The sequence below is a fragment of the Montipora foliosa genome, chromosome 4, assembly GCF_036669935.1.
Source record: "Montipora foliosa isolate CH-2021 chromosome 4, ASM3666993v2, whole genome shotgun sequence".
Taxonomy (NCBI): Eukaryota; Metazoa; Cnidaria; class Anthozoa; order Scleractinia; family Acroporidae; genus Montipora; species Montipora foliosa.
The window spans coordinates 8,421,527-8,446,675 of record NC_090872.1 but is presented as its reverse complement, the minus strand read 5'-3'; the positions used below and the strand labels follow the sequence as shown (position 1 = coordinate 8,446,675).

The 25,149-nt window shown below is 40.4% G+C and overlaps 2 protein-coding genes and 1 long non-coding RNA gene across 3 annotated transcripts in view; 1 reads left to right on the top strand and 2 right to left on the bottom strand.

Moving 5' to 3' along the window:
- Positions 1–25,149, bottom strand: part of LOC137999717 (uncharacterized) — a 297,056-nt gene that overhangs the window by 16,456 nt on the left and 255,451 nt on the right. The gene's annotated exons all lie outside the window — the stretch shown is intronic.
- LOC137999716 (uncharacterized) lies at positions 751–6,634 on the bottom strand. The gene is made up of 4 exons (XR_011122990.1): positions 6,256–6,634; positions 6,139–6,173; positions 5,924–5,972; positions 751–948 (listed from the first exon to the last, which is right to left on the bottom strand). It is a non-coding gene; the product is annotated as an uncharacterized lncRNA (long non-coding RNA).
- The window catches only part of LOC137999715 (uncharacterized), a 27,134-nt gene continuing 4,507 nt past the window's right edge, over positions 2,523–25,149 (top strand). Inside the window, exons 1-10 of the mRNA XM_068845576.1 lie at positions 2,523–2,713; positions 9,253–9,522; positions 9,631–9,778; positions 12,473–12,778; positions 13,740–14,079; positions 14,735–14,874; positions 15,726–16,103; positions 16,722–16,943; positions 18,606–18,851; positions 22,435–22,566. Coding sequence (XP_068701677.1) covers positions 9,269–9,522; positions 9,631–9,778; positions 12,473–12,778; positions 13,740–14,079; positions 14,735–14,874; positions 15,726–16,103; positions 16,722–16,943; positions 18,606–18,851; positions 22,435–22,566 — 2,166 coding nt within the window. The 5' untranslated portion in view covers positions 2,523–2,713; positions 9,253–9,268. The remainder of the gene's footprint in view (positions 2,714–9,252; positions 9,523–9,630; positions 9,779–12,472; positions 12,779–13,739; positions 14,080–14,734; positions 14,875–15,725; positions 16,104–16,721; positions 16,944–18,605; positions 18,852–22,434; positions 22,567–25,149) is intronic.

Genomic DNA, 25,149 nt, shown 5'->3' with positions numbered 1-25,149 from the left:
ATTCATGAGAAAAATCCTTTGTCTTGAAACATAAACACGAGGCTAAGAATGTATCAAGTATTGTTATTCAAATTTGGGCGCCATTTATGCAAAGGGTCTATGCTTCCCTTTCCTTCTGCTGTATTTCTATTATGTTGTTCAACAGTTTAAAGTGGTTAATGCAATTGTGTTTCATTCTACTTTTTAGGCCAAATGACATCATTTTGCGTGACATTGCCCCTTTAATGGCTTCAAAAACACTCCAAATTCAGTCCAAAACAAAAGGCATCATCTCGAGACTCTGGGGAATAAACTCATACAAATCTTATATTTATTCCCCAGAGCCTCGAGATGATGTCGTTTGTTTAGAAGTGAATTTTAATATATCGAAATTGGTCTATTGACAGAGGAGAATATTAGCATACACGAAAAACAAACTGCGTTTTAATAGTATGCTTTAGCATACTTTCTTTACTATGTCTCTATAGTATACTTCGTATAATCATAGGGGCGGATCCAGGATTCTTTTTAGGAGGATATGTACCACTAAGGAATGGGGTGGCTGACTGGTGACGTTTTTTGTCTTCCAGTCTTCTAAGTTGTATTAGAAAGCCGCAGGTCATCTCAGGAAGGAGGGGGGTACCCTGATATCCCTGTACCCCCCTGTGCCCCACTTCAAATCGCTCAAAATACCACTACTGATGCAGAAAAACGACAGTACAGGGTAGGTTAGGTAATACAACGTTTATTTAGCATTGGTCTATGCACATGTTTATCGATATATGGCTACAGAAGAAGCAAACGGCGAATCCAATACTTTTATTATAAAATTACAAACGTTTACACGAACAGATTGTGGCTGCTCCCTGTGGTTTCAGTGAGGCGTTGCTGTGGCCGTCGACGTTGTCTTTGTTTATAAACAGTGTATAAATTCCCCAACAGGCAGTTTTCTCGTTTTGTCCGTGATCGCTGTCGTGTTTGGTGGACGAAAAGAAAAGATCTCTCATCAGCTTATAACGTTCATCCACCAGAACAAAGAAAACATGGAAAACTGATAGCCATTTTATTAATTCCTCTTGTTTGTTCTGGAATTTGACCCCTGTCAACGGGCTTTACGTAGAGTATCACTGAATAAGTGAATAAGTTCAAGTGAGATTTTCTTTTGTAATGTTATAAGGGTAGAATAAAGTTGTTTTTCAGTGTTTAGATGAGTTCCATATCGTTTGGTACATGAAGGCGCTGTTACACTGTGCTTGGCAGCAAGGCCTAGAGGACACAAACAAAGGAAACTGAATGAATATATACTTCTTCGATTCATTTCTTTTGTTTGTGTCCTCTATCGGATCCTCTAAGCCTCACTGTCAAGCTGAATTTTAATATATTAAAACTGGTCTATTGTTCATGCTATGACGAGTTTCTCGAAACAGTGCCCGATGTAATACACCCTTGCGACGGCCCAAGACAAATTGCAGAAATCGTGGCAAGATTTCCGCACAGCCTGGTATTATGGGTATCCATCCCCGCCAAAAACTTATACCAAAATGGTGGAAGACAAAAGAGCAATTGTTATTCTGATTAGACTTTGGGTTGATGTTGATTAGGAATTGTTATGTTCGCTCTTTTCTTTTGTTTATTCAATTTGTCAATTCAAACATTCAATTGGTCACTTCAAACATTCAATTCGACAATTCAAACATTCAATTCGGGAATTCAGACTTTCAATTCAGCAATCCAAACTTTCAATTCGGCAACTGAAACATTCACTTAGTCAGCAATCAAATATTCAATTCGGAATTGAATGTTTGATTGACGAATTCAATGTTTGCATTGACAAATTACACTGCGACCCGCCTTACCGTGACCACCCAACAAACTTTCACATTTGACAACTCTACTCAAACAACCCACATTCAACGGTGTTCAATTTACAACCGTGCGAACTTTGCAAGGAGGGGTGACTGTCAATCAAATTCGCACACCCTGATTGGCGTACAAGTTATAAAAAAACTTTGTTAGGTGGCCACGGTAAGACGCGTCGCACTGTAAAAGTTTGAATTTATAATTAAGAGTTTAGATTGCAAGATACAATGCCTGGATTGAAGGTTTGGATTTAAGAACAACAAGTTTGAATTTTGGCGGGGATGGATATGCATAATATATATCCTCCATCTAGTTGTGTTTGCGGCATCAACCAGTGAAAATGTTCCTTTAATTTCACGTGATCATCGCCCCAGACGAGTAACATTGTCCTTCTCCGGATCATAGACTGCAAGCAGTCCCTAGGGTCATAAATCAGTCGAGTGGCCCTCCTTTCTTCTCTTCCTATGCCTCCCTCGGTCATTTTATTTATTTGCGTGACAAAACACGACTGCCTCCAGAAAGGCGTGGCCGCTCAAGCTCGACTGATTTATGAAGGGTTCGTCCGATGCTAAAAATAAATGCATTCAGGTTTTATGTTTGTAGACTGTACGTGATAATCTCACGCATCAGTGAACAATTCCCTTTGATATATATCGAAATAAACCGGCCACTGAAGTTCAAAGAGCCTTTGTCCTGGTCGGACCACTTTTGAGCAGGCGCCAATGCCATGAGTGTGTACTAAGTTATCCAGACAGTTAACGCCCAGCCAATCCAATACAGTTTTACATTTCGAAGTGTCAACTTCAGTTGATTGAGGGTGGAAGCTACAATAGCCTTCGAAGCAATTCTCAATTCCAGGCGTCGAATTCTCCGGGTACGATTGATATTCTGCATTACATTTATTGAAGATTATCAGACTTTCAGGTTGATCAGACGATTGTATACACTAATTGATAGTACTTTAAGTAGTCGCTGCAAATCGATACCCACTTGCTTTCTTAGCACAATTTAGCGTCTTCACCGTCGAAAGCGAGTTTGGGGGGTTTGGGGAAAACTAAATTTACATCTTTTATATTGTAATGTATTCATTACGCTTCATTTTTGGCAACTAATTACGCCTTGGTTCTCTGTTGTCGTATAAAGTAATGCGTGCATTCCTTCAAGTGACTTGACACCTGATTTTCTTATTGCATACCAGCAATCTCGATTTCATTTGTCAGCGTGTACGTGCGCTTGGGAATCATCACTGGCATCACTGCGACACTCGCGAGCTGTAATTCCGAGTAAAGTATTCCGTTCCATTGTATGTTTTTGGATTTGCAATTGTATAAAGTGGTCCAATTCAGTGAAACAAAATTTTGTAGCTAGATTAATATTTTGCTACAACATACGATAAAGACATTGAGCTGATGTATACTCTCACAGTCTATAATTTTTATCGCCTGCATAATCTCAAAAGTTCCCCCCCCCCGTTGCTACCCAATATATTCCTAAATAAGGTGAGACACTTAGTTTTGTGTATATAAAGTACCAATCGATCCTGCTAAAGGTTTAGGTGTCACCAGAACAATTTATGAAAGCTAACTATTTCGATTCGGCGTGAAGACCTGATCTCTTGCCTGACCCAGCAGTTATTCTCTGCCTAAAGAGAGCGTTGTTTATCTGCCAAAGCGGGTTAACACTGAGGTTGTCAGGTATCGGTCACGTAACGACACGTAAATGTACATAATTACCTTAATAGATAGGCAGCCCACCAAAACTTTTATAAGCCATTTGTTAGAAGTTACAAGATGCTGGTAAACAGATAACTTAAGGGATCCATATTAATTTTTTATCAAAGCCGTCAGCCGGGCAAGTACGTTTCGTGATATTCTTGCCCGGACAAATTTTGGGTCACTCGGGCATAAATGTGGAAGTATTGAAAATGGACGATAAAATTACTTGCAACTTGAGCATTCGCATTTTATTTAACACTCTCGTCAGAAATTACGAATGTTGAATCTGGAGTATTATGTTATTTGAGCTATGGGAACCTGATTTTCAGTGGTTTATATCTGCCACGGCAAAACGTACTTGAATGTAGCTTACAAAGTTACGATTCAAGGACCCACAGTTTCAACGCTCCTGTCAGTCTAGTGTCTTCCTTTTAAATGCTACCAAGATTCTGTATTTTTCCTGTTCGTAGGCAGCAGGTCAAGTTCTGCTCCACGTGTTTCCCTTTTTGCCAGAGGTGGCGAAACACCTTGTAAATAACGCCACATTATCAGCTGAGACCACGAGTCACCCTTTGCTCTTTGCTAAACGACTTGCTAACAACCGTGCCAGCCGTGAGATACATGAAAATTGAGCCTGCAATCGTTTCATGGAAAATACCGTGTGGTCAAAGATGGCACCCAAACTTAAGGTTTCAGTGCTGAGGAAAGCTGCGTTTATTCCTTATTTTCTGGAAGTTTCCATTAAACAAAAAGCGGTCAAAACGAAAGTACATTCTATATTATAACATTGGTGGCATTCATGAAAAGACATCTATGAAATCTTTACTCGTATTATACTCGTCCGTACAGGTTTTTATTCGTCTTAGACGACCGGACGACTGCGAATGTGAATCACTGTAACTCGTTTCATGGCAAAATTATCGATCTTTGGAAGAATACTCACTCTACAGGCTGAAGGATTTAAATGCATACGCCTTTTCCAAAAGTATACATCAAACGATATCTGCTATCATAGCAATGCTCACGATAAGATCTGTAATTACACATCATCATGTATTGTACAGACTTAATCACACTGTTAATATCTTAATCGTGCTTTCGTTTGGCGTCTTAACATTTCTCAAAATAACCGATTTATTTGTAGCTACTTTTCATTCATATTTTGTGTTCTATTAATATTATATAGATATATTGCGTTCGACGTAGAACCCATACTATTCATGTCGTTTATGATATCCCACGGGTATCGATCAGAAGCCAGATGCGACACCATCTTGGACTGACTGACACACGTAGCCTCGATCTCATTTCAAGAAGATGTGGATGAATGGTCAGGATTCCGTTAAAAATGAGTAAAAAGTACTACGATGCAAATGGCGTCTACGAAAGGCAATAACACGTCGTATATCTCTCATTGTCCTCCCATCCAGATACTAACCCCGCCTGACAGGGATTAATTGAAAAATAATGATTAACTTCATTGAACTTTTGTCGTGAAAGACGAGCACTGAATCAAGCTGTTAGTCAGTAGTGACCACTGTCAAGCTGAATTTGATGATTTTACAAGTCTTTCTTGTGTATATTACTGTACTTTGATCACACGAAAAGTAGAACCAATAAAGATAACTTGCTGTGAAAGAGAAGTTCATATGAACACGGAAATGATCAACATGTCAGCCTAGATACCATTGTTACTCGATTCCCTTTTATTGTCATCAGTCTTTCCCGGTTTAGTGTTTTACTAGTAACCACATGTCCTCTCAAGGGACTATATTATAAGAAAACTATCACCCTTGTAAGGCTAAGTGATTTCCACCTTAAATCAGCTGCGCAAAAGACAAGATCACCAGTTCATTAACACCTAAAAAACGGCAAGTGCTAAAATCAGGAACACTGGAACACTGGAACACCGGAAGTTCCCGGAACACCCAAAATAATAAAGACCAACATAAAAATAAATGATTAAAAATACAATTTAAAAAGGGCTTTGGAACACCGGAAGTTCCCGGAACACCCAAAATAATTAAGACCAACATAAAAATAAATGATTAAAAATACAATTTAAAAAGGGCTTTGGTTTTCTGCTGACCAGAACGTCGTTGCAGATCGCCATCTTGGTAGTGCCTCCCAACATGGGGAACAGTGAGTGAATCACAATCCAGTCATTTACAAAAAATGCGATCCGGCTGTGATCAACTCAATCCTTGTTGATGTTTTTGTCTGTCAGGTAACGACTCAGACGAGGAGCTTTCTCAAAGCGTGTACGTTTTTGGTTTAATTTACCAACATTTTTCTCGTATACACAATTTTTTCTTTTTTTTTTTTACTTGTGTTACACTAATGTCAAGGTAAAACAAATTGGCCCTTACCGTTCCATCACTGGCATCACTAATTTCGATCACTTCTGCGATGCAGAATCTATAAATAAAAGTGACCTTTTGATAAGCTAATTGAACAACTTTACCTAACCTTAAGAACGAGACGCTAACGCTAACTTTCGGGATAAGTGATATGCGAGTACTTTAACACGGTTATTTGCGCCTTCCACGCTTAAAGCTTGGCAATCTGTCATAGGAAAACTTACACGCTTTGACAAAAGTTCCTCGTCTGAGTCGCTACCTAACAGACAAAAAAATCACCAATGATTGAGCTGATCAAAGCCAGATTGCATGTGTAAATGACTTGATTGTAATTCACTCACCGCTCTCCATGTTGGGAGGCACTACCAAGATGGCGATCTGATCAGCAGAAAACCAAAGCCCTTTTTTAATTGTATTTGTAATAATTTATTTTTTTGTTGTTCTTTATTATTTTGGGTGTTCTGCGATGTTCCAGGGTGTTCCGTGATGTTCCGGCGTTCGGGTAACCTCCGGTGTTCCTGGTTTTAGCACATGCGCCTCTCAAAATATGGAAAATCACTCAGTTATAAAGTACTTTGTGTCAAAAATATACCAGCTGTGGTTTACTCAATTATCCAATTTTGTTGGTGAACACTGATCCCACACTGAGTTTGCATGACTGTTAGTAAAATTGGAGTCAAGCTTGGGAGCCGTTTGGTGTGAATCGATAGAATTGCTAATTCGATTTACTTAGAGAAGGTCAGACAACAAGTCATCCGTTATGCCCTAAATCCTTTCAAAATCCGTTTTTTTAATATTTTGACTAAAAATAAAAGTTGCATTTTTTTTGTGTAGTGGAAGGGATAATGGAGGGTCAAGTACCTCCAAGATACTTCGGGTTCCTTTTCAACGCAAATCCAAATGCAATTTTTTTCTGCAAAATCAAATTCATATGTGAAGTTTAACAGATATCGATGCCTGGGACCACTTGTATTTTTGGGAACGAGAGTCGTCATCGAGCGATGGCGTTCAGGGCAAGCAGAGAACGCATCTCCATCGTATATCGTGAGAAATATAATCAACGCTGGCCATACGATATCCTTTATTTGCTCTCGCTTTGATAATGAGCTCGTAGTGGACTCGGAAATGGCTTGTTTTCGTTACGTTCTCGTTTTCACTTGGCATAAATCCTCGTTCCGACTACACGGAAGCAGTTCGTTCAGCGCAAAGTCAGTTCGCCCGCACTGAAAACCCGTTCGCCTTATCCGTGTTAAATGGCAGAACCAAGATCAAACAATCTAACTTCGAATACAAACAGCGCAATCTTCCCTATTGCCATTAGAATAGGAGATACACAATCTACCGGTTTATTGTGTATGTGTATATATACAGGTACAGACCCATTGCTTCCTAAATCGTCTTAGAGAATAGACCGGGAGAATACTTTTTCAGTTCGAGCGAATGGACTTTCATTTCGAGCGAATTAGCTTCGGGCAAGGAGCCTATCTGGTGAAACGACCGCAATACCTTTGTAACTTAGCCATGATGCGCGTATTAAAGTTAGTTGTGTTTTCTAGCACGCACATGCATTTTGCCTGGCAACAGTATGGCTTCTTTGTTACAGTGGTCACGTCAGTTCACTGGTCGTTCAAGCCTGATCAGCTAAGTGAAATTTAGACCTAAGGTTATTATGGTAGTCAAGCCGGATTACTACGCCTTAATTTAATCCTGTTTGGGGCAACTCCGAGTCGTTCCAAGCGTTGTTTAGCAGTCTGTTTAATAACTGGGGTTATATTACCATCTTCGAAGCAGGCTACCGTTCCCTGTATCTATTTGTTAAGCATTCACAAACAAAGAACAAATGGTCCTAGACTGAGACTCAAGGTTTCAATGCGAGCAGATATAGTAAGTGCGGCACGGATTCTGCTCTGGTGTCGTGAAAGTACAATTGCGTTGTGTGACCATATATACTAATTAAAGCCGATCGTGCGATCTAAGGACGAGAATGAACTCCGTTCGTTCAAGTGACATTCGATTAGTTCGAGTGTTTTCACAGTGATGTTTTGTTTCTACTCCGCGACCCTAGCTAACTGTTTAAGATGTCGTGTCTTTTAAGACACACCTTAAAAGGTGTGCCGCGAATGAGTTTTTTGCACATGCGCCAACACCGAGCAAGGTTAAATGCGAGTGTGAATAAAAAAAATCTGAAGTTTACGAAGGACGGCCCATATCTTTTGGCATTCGGAACACCGGTGAAAGATAAATATCCTGAGTCGTGATGTGGCTTCTGCCCTGGACGATCTACGGCCTACGTGATCTTATGTGTGTAACAACTGAATTTAAAATCACTTGAACAGCAGCGGTGGTCAACACCAAGAACGCAGACTCTGGCCACTTCCAAGGCAGGAATTCCGCAAATCACGGACTTCCGGATCGTCTACGCGTGCTTAGAAATTTGAAAAAAAAGTGGTCGTCAACGGTTACAAAGATGGGCCTTTACTACGACTGCGCATGAATTGGAAGTGGCCAGAGTCTGTGTTCTTGGTCTTGACCAAACGAAAAGTGGACTGGGGACGAAATTGACTCACTTCGAAAAATGTTGGCCTCCAAACCTGCGCATGATCAGTGCGGAAAAGTCGTACTGGTAGTTGTCTTCGTCCTCCAATCTAAAGGTCCCTATTGACGGGTCCATCCAGTCACGGAAAGGATAAGGGACCACCCTTTCCTTTCAAATATTGTAGGAATATTTTGCTTTTTAAGCACCGCACACTGTTGGCTCAGTTGGTTGAGCACCGGGCTGTCACGCGGGAGGTCGTGAGTTCAACTCCGGCCGGACCAACACTCAAGGTCTTTAAATTGATGAGGAGAAAGTGCTGCCTTTGTAACAACATCTGCGAATGGTTAGAGTTTAAGTGTTCTCGGATAAGGACTATAAGTCGGAGGCCCCGTCTCATAACCCTCGGGGTATACACACTGTTCGAGAAGAGTAGGGCATGGAGTTCCCGGTGTTGTGGTCTGATCTCGGGATATAGGGGTTAGGTGTTGATTGGGACGAAAGTTCTGTTCCTCTTCCCTGCTACTCCATGAATTGTGGCGAATAAATAAAATTAAAAATTAAATTTAAAATGTAGTTCCATTTTTAATCTGTCGTGTAAACGTCACTTCATGGCATCTTTGGTAAACGAAAATACATCGTGTTTTCCACGTTCTTCTGGGTCAAGTCAAGTTGGGTTTCGCCTCAGACTGCTTTCCGAGACTAGTATTTCTTGGGATACGTTCCATTGGACAACTACAAATTTCTTGAGTTTTCCGTTTACAATCAGTGAAATACTGACTGACTGACTGATCTTTTTTCGCAGGTAAAACTCTTGAACCATGTTTACGACCAAGCGAAAGAGATCTGCTGGTTATCAACTTTCTACCTCTGGAGTTAGGAAACCTCGCCTCTCCAAGGCCCCTATGTATTCACAAAATCGCAGGCTCTTTTCAAAGACACAGCCAGACGTCGATGAGCAAAAGAAATGGGCCGCTCTCGGAGCATGGTTTTTGGGACCCAAAGCAGAAAACGGAGATGTATTTAAGGACCTTATCACACAAGCTGTAGACTCTCACATTGGATATCGCCATAGGTAAGTTAAAATGAAAAAGAATTTCTTGAACTTTAGTGAAAACCTATAAAAAAGGGACTCGCTTTCATGCGACTTCCTATACTTATTTTTGTCTGTTTAATATTTTAGCTATTTTCCTTGTGATCCTCCTTATGTCACGGACGACGTTCGGCAAGAAGGAGCCTTTCAGAGCGCCATGCAGAGTTTACAAAATGAACTGAAAATTTTGCAAAATGATCTCAGCAAATCGGTACCGTTCTTTAGCACCAGATACAAGGTAACTTGTCGCGGTATAGAATAGTTTTGAGTTAGGTTACGTATAAAACCTCTAGTAGTTTTCTGTGAGGAATGTCACTAGGACGGGCTTTGGCCAACAATACGGATAGGGATACAGGAAGGAGCAGGAGTGGCGCAGTGGTGACAGCACTCGCCTCGCCTCCCACCAATGTGGCCGATTCCCAAGCTTGGTACTCCAGGTACTCCGGTAGTCCCCTCTCATCAAAACCAACCTCTGATTTGATATGTGTTGTTTTGATTTGATTTGATTTCGATACAGTGTGCCCGATCAGTGCCCAGCTCTTTCAGTAGACACTCGACACTAAATTAAATTAAGTTCGTCATTAGAGAGCTTTAGATTCTGATACCGTCGTCACTTTAGTTTTGCAAAAATGTCGTCGTTTCAAAACAAGTCAACAACACAGTCGCAGTTTTGGGCATTTCTCGATCAGCGCGCAAAAAAGCTTAGTTACCAGCAATAAGAATAACTGAGCAAAATATACTGCTAACAAAGAGTAGGATCAATCGTACGGGTTATAAATTTTCTAAGTATCTTCGCTAAAAACGGGCAGTCAAAACTCCTACTCGTTCTCGTCCTCGTCCTAGAATCTAAAGGTCCCTATTATTAGACTCACCGGCGACCTTTTGTACACTTGCCCATCGTTGCTCCCACAGTAAGCCTCCCTAGTAGCTTGGCTATGACATGCTAATTGATTCTAAACAGCTGCCCATTGCTGCCTAAGGGTCATGATAAACAAGGCACTAAATTAAATAAAGTTAAAAATAAATTAAATAAAGTTCGTCATTAGAGAGCTTTAGATTCTAGGACGAGAACGACCACGAGTACGACGTTTTCTTATAGGACAGCAGTGAGCTCGCGCAAACCAGCGTCATTTTGGCGGGAAAAACGTGATACCGTCGTCACTTCAGTTTTGCAAAAATGTCGTCTTTTCAAAACAAGTCAACAACTTAGTCGCAGTTTTGGCATTTCTCGATCACCAAAAAAGCTCAGTTACCAGCAATACGAATAACTGAGCAAAATATACTGCTAACAAAGAGTAAGATCAATCGTATGGGTTATAAATTTTCTAAGTATCTTCGCTAAAAACGGGTAGTCAAAACTCGTACTCGTTCCCGTCCTCGTCCTAGAATCTAAAGGTCCTTATTATATTAGACTCACCGGCGACCTTTTGTACACTTGCCCATCCGTTGCTCCCACAATAAGCCTCCCTAGTAGCTTGGCTATGACATGCTAATTGACTCTAAACAGCAGTCCATTGCTGCCTAAGGGTCATGATAAACACGGGAAACAGGCTGTGGAAATATTCGTATATCGGTACCTAGTACGTGACTGTATCATGGTGCTGTTTTCAGAAAACTCCGACCTTCCCTTCATGTTGGCATCTATTTTACCACGGGCAGAGCGAAATTCAATATGTATGGGTTATTGACCAAGCGTGAGGTCAAGATGACTGGATATTGGCCAAGTTCTTTTTTTGCGTGTTTATGGACCGAGACGAAGTCGAGGTCCATAAACACGCAAAAAAAGAACGAGGCCAATATCCAGTCATCTTGACCGAACAATCTTGGTCAATAAAGGATTTATTATATGACTTAAAACACCAAAAAATGATCTTTGATCTTGCGGGACCAAGCGAGAAATCCCAAGCGGGCAGTATCGCTCCATCTTGCCCGCTCGGGTAGCCAATCAGAGCGCGCGATTTGGTTCATCTTGCCCGCTCACGGAGCTAGTCATATAATAACATTGGTTAGTAATACAAGAGGGAAAAAATGGCGCTCCTTGTGCTGCACGCCTTTGATAGAAATGTAAAGTTATCGTTCTCTATCTTTACTCTGAAGCCGCTCGTAGGCTCTCGATTATTAGGCTGATTTAGCAACAGAACGGGAACGTCAGTGGCGACGGCGCGCGCAGAAAAAAGACCAATGATAATTCAGAATAGAGTAGACTCCACTCTTTTCTTCTCTATTCTAAATTCTCATTGGTAGTCGCCACTGACGTTCCCGTTCTGTTGCTATCTCATTCACGCCCTAATATGCTGACGAAGGGCGTCACCTACGTAGATCTTAAAGGGACACTGTCATGCTAAATTTGCTGTTTTTAGGTCAAAACTGGGTAAAAATCTAAATTAGTACTTAGGCTAACACGTACAACATTCCTGACAACCCACTGACAAGATATGGATTATATTTATTCTCTACTTGCACAAATCCCATAATACACCTCTTTTAACCCCCAAACATTTGCATAGGCATTTTTTCGATTTCTGTTGGAAAATTTACTAGCAATGATTATGCAAAATTTTGGTGGTTAAAAGACGTGTATTATGGCATTTGTGCAAGTAAAGTAGAGAGTTGCATACCTGAGAGCTATTGGTATTTAATTTTTGGCGCCTTTCTGCAGACACCATCTCCAATCTTAAAAAAACTGGCCATTTTTTTTAAAGTTTTAATCCATTTCTATCCTCTCCATCCATGAATGCAAATAACAAAGAATAGCTTCAGTGCACTTCAATTGTTATTGGCAACAAAACTACACCATTATTTTTGGTCTTGATTTATACAAAGACGTATTTTAGTGTTTTGGAGTTTGACTGAAATAACGTGGCACTTCCCCTTTTAAGTCTCTATTGCCTCTTCTGACCATGGTTAGAAAGGAAAAATATTTCTCACCCAGGGTCACGTAACTTGGGACACAGTCATGCCAGCAAATCTTGGTTATATCACTGGATTGTTGTTTAACCAAAACAATTGTGCAGCAGAAGCTTCAACTGCCACTACGAAACTCGAGGTAGATGTGGGAATCGATCTGTGCGTCATGATGGGGTACGACAAGGATAAATGCATGGGTCATTTAACAGCTGGTGGAACTGTTGCCAATATTGAAGCAATTTGGGCGCAAAGGAATGTTAAGTACTTTCCACTTGGCTTACAAGAGGCTTTGATGAAAGAAGCGAAGCTTTCTGACGTCAAAGGTTACAAGGTCAGGATGAAATTATGGGTTGTCACATTCAATTCAGTCACATAAAAAGCTTCATGCTTTATCGTCAACACGTCACAATGTGCCCCTCCACTAACTAAACTGTAATAATGAAAGAAATATGAGTTTTTGACGAAGGATAGAAGTAGTCCTCGCACTTCACCGGACAATCTAAGCAATTGTCACTTATAGACGACACCTGAATATATTTTGGGAGCAGGTCAATTTTGTTGGGCTCATGTATTCCCGTGAAAGGACTCGACGAAATATATCTACATCAAAATAAATGACATATAAGACCATGAGTTGAGATAATTTCTATACTTGTTTTGGCCTGCTAAGTAGTCGTCGTTTCCGGCGGATAACCGTTATCCGAAACATCAACCCGGCCGCCGTGGGATCGCACGAAAACCAAAGAGTCTATTTATTCGGTTTACACCAGAAAGTTTTGCTTGACAAGTTTCCTTGGCAAGTATCATTGCTCGTGTAAATGGTCAACACGTTTTCCTTGAAAAGGAATAATTGCTCGTGTAGACGATAAACAAGTTTTCCTTGACAAGTTTAGCGGCTATTGTGTCATCCTACTCTTTCTTCTTAATATTGCGATTCTGATAAGATTCGTGCTTAGTATTCCACAGACTTTCCTTTTTCTGAAAAGACTCAAGTAAGAGATAAACAGCTTTATCATGATCACTTTAGCCACCATTTTGTATATTTTGACAGCAGTGAGCATAGGCGTTATATTAGGATCTAATCTCATCAATATTTATCGTCACATTTCCTTGTTCAGTACTCGAAAAAATTTCATCCATGACAATTTTTTCTTGACAAGGAAAAGTTAGGTCAAAAGGAAATTGTCAATTTCACCTTATTTACACGAGCAATGTTTCCTTGTCAAAGAAAGATTGCTGGTGTAAACGTGGCATTGTTGTGCGATTTATTTACAAATTTCGTTTCAATTTAGGTCTTTTTTCCTCAATTTAACGAGGAGCAAGAGCTAATAAAAGCTTCCAAGTGGGAACTTCTCAATCTTGATGTCGACACCATCCTGAAGATGCCTTCCGACATAGAAACGTTGCTAAACCTTGAACACCAAGACTTCATGGAGATGATGGCAAGCTACCTTTATGAGTCAATTGGAGCCCAGGAATTTGCCAAACGCCACGACTTGACCCAGAGCGCCTGTGTTGTAGCTCCAAGTACCATGCATATTTCTTTTATGAAAGCAATAACGATTCTTGGACTTGGACGAGAGAACATCGTTACAGTTGCAGTCGACGAAGATGCCCGCGTCGATATAAAAGGTCGGTGCATGTTTACAAAAGCCTTTTGCTTTATTCTACGACAAAACTGTAATCAACGTAATTTAGCCAAACTGTGGCAGTCTCTAAGGGAGCGTTCGAGCAGAATCATTTAGGCAATCACAATGTAACGCAAATGCATGCAGCCGGCGCTCATGCGCGGGAAAGTGCGCCGTGCAGATGACAGCTACTAGCATCTAATTGGCTAAGAAAGTGCCGTGATATTTTTAACTCGATGGCCAAGCTTAAATCATAGTTCATATATATGGACTGGTTATGAAATACCGAAAACTTCAAAAGCGAGAACAGTACTGTCGCACTTCATTGTTCAAGTTAACGAACAATCTTTTGTTCTCGAGCTCGGTTCAGAACTTTATTTGGAATAAATTAATCAAAACTTTTGATTGGCTGTTTTTTTAGAAAAAGTGTGTAGTTTGTGCATGTTCAGGGCCAAAACAGCGAACAAAAACATAAAACAAAGAAACATGTCGAGTTTCATAACCATCTCAGTGTATTAATCATAACCATCTCAGTGTATTAACTATGCTTAATATATCAATTCAGAGAAATCGAGAAATAACCGTTGAAACTCGAATTGAAACGTCAGTGCAATACAACGACATGTGTTCCCCCAACTCTATCATATTGTTGGTTTCAGACTTGAGGCGCGTTCTTAAAGTCAAAAAGGAGAAGGAGATTCCAGTCATTTCCGTGGTGGCCATCATGGGAACAACGGAAGAAAGCGCCGTGGATCCTTTGACTGATATTTTGGACTTAAGGGACAAGTTCCGCAAGCAAGTAAGTGTCATGAAGTGATCATATGTCAATCGCATATCTCTCTCAATTGTTTGTTGGGGACGTAAGAATCAATGATAAATCACTTTTCTTGTCCTGGTACGAAAAAATGCCTTTATTTTTTACGGTAGTTTACTTTTGGGTTTCTCGTGTTCAACTCTTTGTATTAATACATTCAGGCCTGTAGCACTGAGGGGTTCCGCGCACTAAACACGCCAACCTGCTTAGCCTTCGTCGGCTCCAAGCTTTACCACCTCTAAGTCCCCTTCGGGTTTTTGTACTCGTCTCCATACTCCACGCTGCTCTGTCGCCCAGGTAAAAAAATACGGACTCCCAAACAAGTGCGCTTTTTTTTTCAAAAACAGTGCCCTAACAAACAATACTCGTTGCAAACTGTAGCATGTATGCTGAAATACAGTACAATGCAATGTAATGCAATAATTTATTCACATTTCACTTTTTTACATCAGGTTACAATGAAAAGGTACTTTTGTTTTTCAGTAACGTTACAAATCAAATTATTATATAGCAGGATACAAAGTACATAACATGAATTAAAATGCCTAGTATCTAAGTAAATCGCTGGCTTTTCCAGTTAGACACTAGTCGAAAGAGCAAACGTTTCTTAAAAGCTACTGTAGCATGAAATTGTCGACCAGGTTTCAGTGAAACTGCAAAGCAAATGAAGAAAAAGCTTAGTTTTTAGGGTCTGATGAAAAGAATGTAAAGAAAAGAAAAGGTTAGTGACAATTCTATAGGGAAATCCACACAGGCGAGTTCGGCTGAAGCGGAATCTAATTTGATGTTATAATGAGGAGTCATATGGTTTCTTTAACGTAACGGCCTTTTCCTAGGGACTGAACTTTTGCGTTCACGGAGACGCGGCCTGGGGAGGATACTTTTGCAGCATGTTGCGCGATGAGCCTGCGATCACCTCAGCCAACTTGTCCGCTGCTCCTAGTGGATTTGTCCCAGAGATGTACCTGAGTTCCCACGTCCACAAACAGTTGTCAAAGATCCAGGAATGCGAAACCATCACAATCGATCCGCACAAATCTGGCTTCTGTCCATATCCGGCGGGGGCGCTTTGTTACCGAGACAAAACGATGAACTCATTTCTTCAAATCACCACTGGTGCTGTTTATTACCATGGAGCAACGACTCTTGGAGACATTGGTATCGAGGGATCAAAGCCCGGAGCAGCTGCTGCCGGAGTGATGCTTGCAAATAAGGTAATAATTAAGTTGTGTTGTTTTTTCGGGGGGGGGGGGGGAGGGGGCGGTGGGGGTCTATATTTAACAATTATTCTACAAGGGCCGAACTCTTCAACTTTTCCACTAAAGCATTGATTTCTGCCTCGCTCAATTCCGGTCCAAAACGGCTTTTATCGGCCTTTTTTTTCCCAGAGCTGCAAAAATGTTATCAGCTCGCTTTATTGCTGACGCGTTCCTTGACCATATTAGGTACAGCAGGTATATGAACTGATAGCCTGTGTCCAGCGAGCCAATGAAAATGCTGGAAATCTGATATCCGTGGTTCAGTTTTTAATAAATACAAATATCTTTAAAAATCTGCGGCGCAGACGGGTATGATTAATTCTTTCACACCCAGGAGTGTTCAGTATGTAATTTCTCCTTATGTTGTCAATACAGTGTCAACCAAAGAGGAGATGAGAGTAAAGAAAGAATCAATGAAGGGATGTTGTCCTTATCTAATACCAAATTCCCCTAACTGGCATGGAAAGAAACCTAAGTCAGCGAATTAACATCTTGGATCTTGAAAGTGAGAGGGTTAAAGCTGAAAAATGACAAACCCATTTAACGCGATTCTGCTTTGATTCATTTCGTCAGGTCATCGGTTTGCATAAAAATGGATATGGTCGCATTCTGGCTGAATGCATGTTTACTGCAAAGATTCTTTACTGCCTGTGGGTAACTCTTGCTGACGAAGACGACATTTTTGTCATCCAGACGACCAAATCTCTTCCAACATTTAAGAAACTGACGGAAGAAGAGCAGATAAAATTCATCAAAGAAAGGATAATAGGCAAAACCAATGAAGAACTTGTAAAGGTATCGTAATTTAGAGCAGTTTTCAAACGGCTGTCGAAAGTAGTTACGTGATTGCAATTGCTACGCTAAGTGATTGGTTTAATAATCTCGCTCCAGTTTATCTACCAATGAGAAGGAAAACCAAAGCCAATCGCGACTTGCACGCGCGATTTTTCCCGCGCTTTGAGCAAATTACACGGATTTGCTACGAATTTGGATTGGTTCATTGTGCTATTTGCACCCGCTGTGATTGGTCGAAGTTGATTTACGACACTCAGTTGAAACCACTTTATTATTATTATTCCATCCACTTTTTTCCTTTTCCTATAATTATGCTTTCTGGCTTAATGGTTCAAAATGCAAAGCCATCCAGGCACGTGACTCTAAAATACCGCCAGCGACCGCCAACAAATCATTCTTCTTCCCTGAAGCCGCAATACTCTCGGTATACAACGAAATAAGTCCCTAATCACTAACGAAATAATCTATTTGCTGACTACACGGCTTACACAACGTCTTATCATGACACCAGTTTGCTTACAGAAGGCATCGTATTTTTTGCAAATTGGCTCCAAAAGATAAAAGAATATCGACCCATTCGATAATAAGTTTCGATAGTTCGAGAAATAGTTCCCTTCAAAAACGGATAAATTATTGGGTGACAAATGAACTTATGAGCCAATACAATATTTGTAAAATTTAAAAGAAGCTTTTAAAGAAACAGTCTTCAAACGTAGTTTGGGATTATCGGGCCAAAATTTTAAGGGATAGTTAATTATGCAATGAACTTTCGGTACTCAGCGCTTGTTTGTTGGCTTGATCGACTAGAATATAACAGGCATATGCCAGTAGGGCAAGAATTGTAAACAAAGATTCTTCCATGGGTCCGAACATCTTGGACTTCGGCTCCCCTTCTAGTTTATTTAACCAATTTTAGTTGCCAAAGGGTTTCGAAAATGATCCGTCGCTGCCATTGCATAAGCACCCACCCAGGAACAGACGATTTTAGACTATTTTACGCTTCCGACAAATAAACCGGTAATGGAATGCTAAAGTTATTTTAAAGTCGATGCCGCTTCGAATAATATCGTAATTTGCCACTTTTGCACACATCAATTACTTTCCTTACCTTTCGGCTTCCGTAAATGCTGATTGACGTTTTCGACGCTGATAAATTACGATATCTAGCACAAACCTCTCCCAATATCTATTTGTTCTGTTGATCGACCATGGCACAATCTTTGGTTTGGAGGTCCTCGATGATAAGTCGTGACGATCTGTCATCGTCGTTGTTATCTGCATACTTCTTGAGCGCTTTGACTTGATGTTAAAGCGGCAACGCCGGTATGCTTTGTGACGAAACAACGTTCACGTTGGTGTCCTGTACAAAATAACAACCTTCCTATTGGTTGATCGCCATTCTCATACGAACAGTTCGTAAACGTTGACGTTTACTCTGTTGTTGTAAGTACAGTTCATGGATGCGTTTATTGAAACAGGGCGCATTACTTGCAATCCACGGCCATTAGTGTTCAAATATAACCTCTAGCTCAACCCTTTTGCTCATAAGGGGTTCCTCATTGACGAAGAAATCGTCTGGCGATAGGCAATGTAAATTCTGTAAGTGGCACTCTTAAGAGCCAAACCATTTGCCATGTCATCGGCTATGTTTTTATCTTGCAGGACGAGCTGGCGATGGAGTACCTCAAAGAAGTAGGACCCGACACTATGATACCGTGTTTCTCTGTAAACCGGAAAGGAAACAAGAGCGTTGAAATATGCAACGCCATCAACTCGGCCATTTTTGAAGATCTATCGCACAGCTCAAGCGAAAAAACGGCTCACCGCATTCCAATGCTCGTAACAGCCTCGAGTATGCTGCCACACAAGAACAGCGCTGCACTGAAGAAAATGAAGAAACGATTAGGGGTGAGTGGAGCATTGTCTGTTCATGGAAATAAAAAATCAATTACGATGCTTGTTCGGGTCAAAAGCAGGAAAGCCGATAAGGCTTACAAGTCCATTTAGATCAAATAGAAACGGCAGTGTGTCCTCTATATATTTTTTATATAATAACCCAAGTTATTCACGGATTTTGATTGGTTCTTGCCTATGATCTATTAGAGGACAGACGCACGATTGACGTCACCATCAGCTTTTATGCGAACAAAGTTTAAATCTTTATTATATAAAACAAATAGATTCCATGTTGCCGTGCGTCTGTTCAGTAATAGATCACAGAAGACGTCAAAATGTGGTAAGAACATCAGTGACACACTCGGCTATCGCCTCGTGTGCCGCTTTTTTGTTCTTACCACATTTTGACGTCATCTGTGATCTATTACTGAACAGACGCACGGCAACATGGAATCTATTTGTTAATTATATATTATATATTTTATTTTTATCATTGTTAAAGAATTAATTACAAATTACAATAACGATAAAAATTAACGTAAATAGCCAATGCTAGTCGAGGCGGGCGACCTAAGACAGCAGTGAGCTAAGCATTTTGAACTAGATTACTGTTTACAAGATGTAAAAGAAAAATTAATTAACTACGAAAGTAAATCGATTGTTGCAAGATAGCAATGTATATATAAGTACTCATTTTAATTTCTGAAGACTCTTATCTAGAAACTTGTGAAATTATATTGGTTAAAAATTAAAAGATAATCTTAGTTCAATTAACCTTCTGGTGTTAAATGCATTTAATGAATTCCCTATCACTGCTATTCCTCTGTTCTTTTGTTCGAAAGGATCTTAACTTGATATTTGTGATATCCTTCATCTGGAGTAAACCTTTTTGTCAAATATTATCAGCAGTCAATTAACTAGAATCTCAATCTGCATTCCACTGTAGTACCTCACATCTTTGGAATAGAAACATTCAGTCGCCCTTGTACATTGACGTTCATCTTAAATATTAAATATTTCCTTTCGTAATCTTTGAGTTTGAGCGCCTGAAGATGTGATTTCTGACGATCGAATAGAATGCGCGCCCATTATTGACGTCCAACACAAAGGCGTCTTTAAGTCTAAGCATTCCCAACCTACTCCCTACGATGAGGAAGTGTTAAAGTTATCGTTATTTTTGCGTCAGGGTAAATACAGTTTATTATCTTCACTTGAGGATCAGAGATTAGGGGTACGTTAATGTCAATTGTCTGTATTCACAGACATGAGTGATGCTGAAGTTGGGTATAAGAGCAAAAGGGATCGTCGAATCGATGTGCGCCCAGTTACTAGCATCTCTGGACACAGGGCAATTTCAGCGCCTTTGTATTAACTTGATGGGTTTGCTGCTAGGCTCTTGTGGAGACGTACGTGGAATGTGCCGCATTGTGCCTTCATCATAATTTGTCGGCACACTTTGGCTCGAAGTATGTTTCTTTTAATCAATAGCGAGGTTTAGCAAAGCGTTTACGTGAAACGACAAACGGGAAACGGGAAACGGGAAACTGGAAACGGTAAGCTGTTGCTGGTCATAGAAGTATGGAAATTCAACAATTCAATTTATTTATTTATTTCTTTATTACCAATGCAATATCATTACAGTCCTAGGCGAGCCGCAATTAGCAAAGCTATTCTAGGCGGGCCATCTTTGTAAAACAAGGCCTGTCTCTGCTAAATATATGTTATTAAATAAAATAAAATTGCAAAGAACGTAAAAATTAAGAAATCAGTTAATTAATAAATTAATTACAAAGTTATCAAGATACCACGGTTGAAATATGACTAATATTAGAATGATTAGATTTGACTTTAAATGTACATTAATCGAAGAGTTACTTTAACTAGCGGGCGAGAGATATTTGCAAATTTCTGAGTAGCGTAAATCAACATTCATCTCCTTAATTTCCATTGGTTTTAACAGCCGATTTTTAAGTTCACGCTCAAACGGGGTTCCATTTTTAACGCGAAGTTCTTTTGGGATGCTATGTGCAACTTCTGAAAATACCGTAATACTCTTTGCTTGTTCCCCCCCCCCCCCACAATTTTGTAGAAGCAAACTGGAAACAATGGTTGTGCAAAATTTGGGGGATATCCTTCTCAACCTCATCCAATAATTGTTTAATGGCGGGCCGACGTTTCCCGTTTCACGTAAAAGTGACGCTAAATCTTTCTAATAGCATCGCGCTCACATAAAACGGCAAAACGCAGGTTGCTGCTTGTCCGCACCACAGCATGTAAAACTCTCTTGTTCTAAATTGACCTTCTCTTTTTTTAGGGGACGTTACTAGGTATATGTAGAAATGAGGAAATGGAGAAGTGATCCCCTCACTTACCTGGACAATTTAAACCGTTGTTTCTTATGGGCACCTGAAAATTTCAGGTGATATAGACCTTTTTCATAATGGCGGCCAAATAAAATATTCTTTTGTTTTAATGCTAATAAGCCTTTCTAGCCTCGCTACGACGAGCAAATCTCAAAAGAATTTTTGTTTCAAAATGAGGCCAGTAGGTCTAATTAACATAAAGAAGTGGTCGCCATTTACGAAAGTGGTCTATTGACCTGCAGGGATGGCGCAGTGGTGAGAGGTTTCGCCTCCTACCAAGGTGGCCCGGGTTTGATTCCCAGAATCGGCGTCATACCTGGAACGAGTTTCCTGGTTCTCTACTCTGCACCGAGGAGTTTTTCTCCGGATAATACGGTTTTCCCCTCCACTAAAAAACCAAAATTTGATTTGATGTGCGTTAACTTGTTAATTTCAATTTACAGTGTTACCAATTAGTGCTCCAGCGCTAGAAGATTAGACACTTAAATAAAGTTCCTTTCCTTTCCCAACTGTGTGGCTTCATAGCTCAGTTGGTAGAGCATACACCTTATTCCAAAATGGCCGCCATTTAGATATTCTTTTGTTTTTATTGAAATTAGACCTTGATGCCTCGTTCAAGGCAAAATATTCTTTTGAATTTGCAGCTCAAGAACGAGGCATCAAGGGCTAGTTTGAATAAAAACAAAAGAATATTTAAATGACGGCCATTTTGGAATAAGGTCTATTGCACCGGCATCGCAGAAGTCGTGGGTTTGAATCCCATGTGAAGCCACTTGAATTTCTCGGGTGTCTTTAACACACAATTGCTTAAATTGTCCCGATAAGTTCGAGCATCACTTCTCCATTTCGTCTATAGCACGCACTTCAAATATGTAAACGTTTATTTTGTTGTGTTATTAGTAACGGATGGCTCGGATTAACACAACCTTTCTTATCGAGTCGTGTCCGCCATTAGCTACACGGAAGCTCAGTGCCAAGTAACCTGGCATTCTGGCACAGGGTTCCCACAATACTACATCTTTCACATAAGAAATGAGCTAAAATCTGGTTTGCCCCTTGCCGTAGACGCAATGCTTTATCTCTCTGATCTCTCTGTTGTCAGCATGGGGCGCAGAATTTGACAGCTTAACTTCAGCTGTAATCTAATTGTACGAAACGGACGTTTCGAAAATAAACCGCTTATTGCTATTTAGTCAAGTGTCATACTTTCATTTCTAAAAAATAACTTTCAGTTGAAGCATCACGAAGACGAGTCTCTCAAATACATCATAACTACGTGCATGGACCCCTGGGCAACCTCGCTGGAGTTTATGGAAGACATGGCTGCAATCATGAGGAACAGCATCCTGTGTGCCATTGGAAGGGTAACAAAAGCAATTTTTCTATTAATTTTAACTATAAGACAGTGTTGAATTTAGTTGTCCAAAATGTTTAGGTGGGGTCATTATCTTCTTCCCGCGCTCTTCCCAGTTAGCTTTACCATTATCCAGTATTAGAGTACCGGGCAAAGAAAAGCCTGCAAATGATACCAGTCACTGTTGGGCAAGAGGGGGTTGGAGCAGTGTTGAAAGCACGCGCCTTCCACCAATGAGTCCCAGACTCTATGCAATAGATCTGGCTTTGATGCTTGGCTACGTTGTTCCTAGCAGTTGTTCTCCGGGTTATTTCTTTCCCACTCCACAAAACCCAACGGTTGACTTGATCTCCTTTGATTTGATTAAGGTCAAGAGAAAATGAGGAGACAGAGAGGGAGGCTCCCGGTTCAGCCCTTGGGATATGTCATGTCCACGAAAGTTATTTTTAGACGAGCGGAAGTCTTTGTTCTAGCGAAAGTCTGTCTTCCGAAACGTCCGCCTGCAGGCCAACCTCGGTCTGATGCTTGAATGAATGTAAATATTCATCAGCCTTCCACGTGCGCAGCCATTTTCTCTTTTCACTAAGAACCTGATAGCGAGGCAAGACTGCATGCGTTTCTCTTGATTAATGCCCCTTGCTCGCTTACTAAAGAAAGTAGCCCAGTTTGCTGGAAAGAAAACTAGTGACACCATTATTGCTCATAATTTCGCCACTCGGGTAAGGTGCCGTTCACTGATAATATCATATCAAACTAGTTTACCTAAATGGTAAAAATGCTGCCGAGGGGAAGGGAGATGTTCAAGTATGCTTGCGGTCATTTAACAACAGCTCGCCGGTGCGTGGAATTGAAGGGAGATTTTAGTGGGTCTTGAACAGGGACGGGACCCCACACGAGAAAAGAAAGAAAACAACAGTTTGACGATACTTGCATGGACTTCTTGAGATGGTTCTAATAAGCGCCGAGTACTATGATTCATGTTACTGATTGAAATTATGTACTTTGCCCTAAAGTAGACTCTGAATCAAAGGTAAGTGCGATTTGATTTAAAAAGGTAAGTTGTGGTCAAAATAACTACTGTACCTATTACTTCTGAGAAAACGATACAACGTAAATAGCCCCCTGAGAGGACATGTGGTTACTAGTAAAATACGAAACCCAGAAAGATTGAAGAAAATACTGAAAGGGAATTGACTAACATTGGCATCGAGCATGATGATCATTTCCGAGTTCACCTTATCTTCTTTTTCACAGCAAGTTAAAGCGCGAGGTGCTAAGGTTATTCTTCTACTTTTCGTGATTCGTACAGTAATAGACATGAGAAAGACTTATGCATCATCAAATTCAGCTAGATAATGAATGGTCAATACTAAGTTCTTCGAGATGCTTTCATGACAAAAGTTTACTGAAGTTAAACTCTGTCCGGCGGGGTTCGTAACGGGATGGGAGACATGTGATCGCTTTTCGTAGACGCCGTATGCATCGTGATCATTTTTTTTTCTTTAAACGGAATTCTCATTTTTAAAGGAATCCTGACCACCCATCACTTTAGTTCAGTCAGAGAGTTTTTTTAATTTGTATTTCACGAAGCTGCGATAAAGTTTGAAACTGATAAAAGAAGCGTCAAACAAGTGAAAATAACCAGAAGACTAAAAAACAGAGCAGTTTTTATAGATTATAATTTACCTCGAGTCGGGAACATGCCTGCAAGTTTCTTGTCTTCTGTGTGACATTTGTCTGCAAGTTTCTCGTCTTCTTTGTCGCAAGCAATTTGCTCACTCAAGATCAGACCGCGCATCTTAATTCCTCCACTCGCGCTTAACCCACTTAACTTAACTCCTTGTTCCTCTGATCTTACTGCGAGCACAATTCGTTGCGTTTCGAAGAAAAATGTGTCCTTTTCCCGTTGAGAGAGCTGCCTTGTTCGTTCGCTTCAGGCTCACTCACTGCCGCAGCAATTACAAAATATCCGGAAAAGAGAACTTTTTCCCAACAAAGGTGAGGGCAAACACGTCTTACTTGACCTTATTATGAGACAATGTACCTACCCGAATGCATCGAAAATGGGAGAGGTAATTGGACTGGAAGATATAATTCTTGCTCCGCACCGAAGCTGTAATGAAAGATGCCTGTAACCGCATGCTCAGATGCCTAACTATAAACATATTTAGGGTTAGGGTTATGACCCATGGATGTGACCCATCCAGGATACGTAATTACGACGAAAGCTGCACAATGTAATTCAATCCCCTTGGCAAAAAAAATGTCCTTCCATTTAGAGTCTCTCTAATCAGTAGAACAATTCTGCTCGTCCATATCGGCGAAAGACGTCAACAATTATTAGTAATCACATGATTTTTCTTATGCAATTTGGAATAAAAAGGCACTCTTGATTTTTTCAAAGACGAACGAAAATGGGGCCAATGCAATTTGTAGTCTTTGAAAAAATCTATGACTGCTTGCTTTTTTCCAAATTGTACTCAAAATTATGTGATTACTTATTGATAACAGACGGGAAGAAATATCGAGAATGCCTGTCGTAATTAAGCAGATGTAACTCACGCGTATCAGTAATCACGTAAAACTTGCGTCA